Source organism: Acanthisitta chloris, unplaced genomic scaffold, assembly GCF_000695815.1.
Source record: "Acanthisitta chloris isolate BGI_N310 unplaced genomic scaffold, ASM69581v1 scaffold5375, whole genome shotgun sequence".
Classification (NCBI taxonomy): Eukaryota; Metazoa; Chordata; class Aves; order Passeriformes; family Acanthisittidae; genus Acanthisitta; species Acanthisitta chloris.
This window is the reverse complement of record NW_008671950.1, coordinates 1-3,113: the sequence shown is the minus strand read 5'-3', so window position 1 is coordinate 3,113 and position 3,113 is coordinate 1. Positions and strand designations below refer to the sequence as shown.

Genomic DNA, 3,113 nt, shown 5'->3' with positions numbered 1-3,113 from the left:
GGGTGTAGGATGTGGGCCCACTTGGCGTGTGGGGAGGGCTGGGAACTTCCAAGGGGACCTGAACATTTCAGTGGTGCTGAGCCACTCGCAGAAGCACCGTTGAGGGAAGGGGATGGGTGTCACTCCCTCTTCCACCTGCCCCTTTCTGCCTGCTGCCCCCTCCCAGCTGGGGGCAGAGGTGCCCAGGTTATCCAGGCTGGGCCCCCCGCCCAGGGTAAAAAGCCTCATGCCACAGCCACAAGACCAGCCATGGGGAAGCTGGATCAGCTGGGCTGGGTGCTGGGCTCTGCCATGAAGAGGTGCTCAGCACAGGACTTTGTCGCACTGGGGGCTTTGCTCTGGGCTTTGCTCTGGGCCAGGGACAGCCCTACTGGAAAAGGGGCAGTGACACTGGCCATGGCACATGTGACCTTGGCCCCTGGCTCTGCTGGCCAGGGCTGTCCTGATTCTCCCTCCTCTCTCCCAGCGTCTCACCTTCCCCCTGCTGTCGGTCACTCTTCTGGTGTCCTTTGGCTCCTCCATGCTCTATGGCTACAACCTTGCCGTGGTGAACTCACCGGCAGTGGTAAGGGATGGGCAGCCTCTCTGGGAGCAGGGTGGAGGGACTGCTGCCCAGCAGCCCCACATCAAAATGCTGGCATTTTCCTTGAGCAGTCCAGGGAGAGGATTGGCATGGGAGGGACATGCGAGCCTGTGTTCATGTACTCCAAACTGGTCCCCTCAGGGAGGCAGGATCTGGGGAAAGCTGGCCACAACCTCCTCGCTCTAGCTTGAGCTCTGTCTATGGCAACTCTAAGTGGTCCTTACGCCTCTCTCGTGCTGAGACTGGCTGAGAAACCTGACCAGCACATTCCAGTCATCCCCAACCACGTCCTGTCCTGCATCTCCTGCAATGCTGTTAAACCCATGGTATTGTCCCTAGAGATCCTGTCTTCCCTTGTCTTCCCCTTTCTCCAATACATTTGGTGCCCATGTTTTTCTCTCTGTTCTGCAGCACATAAAGGCTTTCTACAATGCCACATGGTCCCAGCGGTATGGACATGGGCTGGCCCCTGGCCCCCTGACCCTTCTCTACTCCCTGACTGTCTCCATTTTTGCCCTGGGTGGGCTGGTGGGCTCTTTGCTGGTTGGGGTGCTGGTGGAGCGGTACGGCAGGTAAGGGTGTCATACCACAGACCAGGGTGGTTGAGGGGTGGGATGGGACAGGAGGATCTGCCCTGCTGCTTATGCCTGCTAGGAATGGTGCTCTGAGCCGCAGTGCTCTCCTCGTCCTCTTGGCTGGTGGCTTCATGGGCTTCAGCCGGGAGCTGAGGTCCCCCGAGATGGTGATCATCGGTCGCTCCATCACAGGACTCCACTCAGGTAGGTGCTGCCTGGGCTGCAGGGCTGTGCACAGCCCCTGCCTCATGGCTCAGCCCCCTACAGTCCATTTCCAGGAGACTGGAGAAGACTTTGTTTTCCCTGCAGGCTCTGTGGAGGGGGTCTCTGGTACAGACAGGGACACCTCCCTGACCACGGGGTCCCCGCTGTGTCTGATTCTGGGCCTGGGAGGAGATGCATTGAGTGTCTGGTTGGGCACCCTTCTCCCCACTGCCTCTCCCATCCCAGTCCCTCCTGTCCTCACCCAGGTATCTGTCTCAGCGTGGTGCCCCTCTACCTGGGAGAAATTGCCCCCAAGAACCTGCGGGGTTTCCTGGGCCTTGTGCCCAGCATCTTCATCTGCCTGGGGGTTTTCTCTGCGCAGGTCCTGGGCCTCCCAGAGCTGCTGGGTGAGGTAAGCACAACACCCCAGCCCATGCATGCAGGATCCTGCTCTGTCCTCCCTGTGACACTTCCCGTTTCAACTTGTCTCAGGACAGGTTCTGGCCCCTTTTCCTGTCAGTGGTGGTTGTTCCTGCCTCCCTCCAGCTCCTGCTGCTCCACTGTTTCCCCGAGAGCCCACGGTACCTGCTGATAGAGAGAAATGACATCTGCAGGGCCACCAAGGGTGAGGAGATGTCCTGGGGGAGACTGACTCAGGGAGGTGCTGGGTGATTCTCCAAGGTCTCCCAAGACCAAAGTGCGTCCTCATGACATCCTTTCATATGCAGACCTGACAGCCTACCATAGTCCCTACGGTTCAGCTCTTCTGTCCCACCCAGTTGTGCCACAGCATTTGCATGGTGCCCATCACTGTGGTATGAGGCTTCTCCCCAGTTCCTATGGATGCTCAGCCCCATGTGTCAGGGAGGTGTCCTAGGAAGGCTGAGCCAGGGCAGAGCCAAGCCCTGCCCTGTGCCATTACCTATGAGCATCCACTCTGTGATGGGGAGATGTGTGTCCATGACCCCTGCTCTCCCCACAGCACTGCACCGGTTCCTGGGGACCCCTGATGTGCAGGATGTGATCAAGGAGATGAAGGAGGAGCAGCAGTCGCTCTCCTCCATGGAGATGGTCTCTGTGTGGCAGCTGCTGCGGGACCGCTCCGTCCGCTGGCAAACCCTCTCGGTGGTGGTGGTGAATGCTGGCATGCAGCTCTCGGGGATTGATGCCGTAAGCCCTGTGGGGTCCTTGCCCCACGACCTGTTTCTGCAGAGGTTGAGCTGAGACCTGGCAGTTCATTTCATCAAGTGCCCTATGGCTCCATCCCCCAGCTCACCCTATGTTCCCTCCTTGGCAGATCTGGTTTTACACTAACATCATCTTCGAGAACGCTGGGATCCCTGTGTCCCAGATCCCCTACACTACCGTGGGCACTGGTGCAATTGAAGTTGTTGCTGGGCTGATTGGGGTGAGTGATGGACACAGCCCCTCCATGCCAGAGCCTTGTCACAGCTCCCAGCATCATAAAATGGGGGGGACTGGAAGGACTCCCAAATACCATCTGTGCCACAGCACAGCCCTTTTCTGGGGGCAGGATGGTTAACAGGGAAATGGGGGTTGGTCATGAGACAGGCTCAGTTTGGGGGTCACATCTAGGATAGTTGGGATAATTTTGGGGTAAGTGGGTAGCAGGGAGGTTGGGGGGAGTTGCCAGGCAAGGAGCAAGTTGGAGATGATGGAGGGGGGCTAAGCAGTTCCTTCTGATTCCCACTTCCATTGTCACTGTTAACAGAGCCTCATGTCCCCATCTG

At 58.4% G+C, this 3,113-nt stretch overlaps 1 protein-coding gene across 1 annotated transcript in view; it reads left to right on the top strand.

Annotated features, from left to right (window-relative positions):
• Nucleotides 1-2,770, top strand: part of LOC103801866 (solute carrier family 2, facilitated glucose transporter member 9-like) — a gene marked incomplete at both ends in the record, with an annotated part of 3,618 nt that extends 848 nt beyond the window's left edge. The window contains 7 exons of the mRNA XM_009074302.1: nt 467-565; nt 995-1,155; nt 1,238-1,362; nt 1,629-1,774; nt 1,855-1,987; nt 2,345-2,532; nt 2,660-2,770. Coding sequence (XP_009072550.1) covers nt 467-565; nt 995-1,155; nt 1,238-1,362; nt 1,629-1,774; nt 1,855-1,987; nt 2,345-2,532; nt 2,660-2,770 — 963 coding nt within the window. The remainder of the gene's footprint in view (nt 1-466; nt 566-994; nt 1,156-1,237; nt 1,363-1,628; nt 1,775-1,854; nt 1,988-2,344; nt 2,533-2,659) is intronic.
• Between the last annotated feature and the right edge of the window lie 343 nt (nt 2,771-3,113).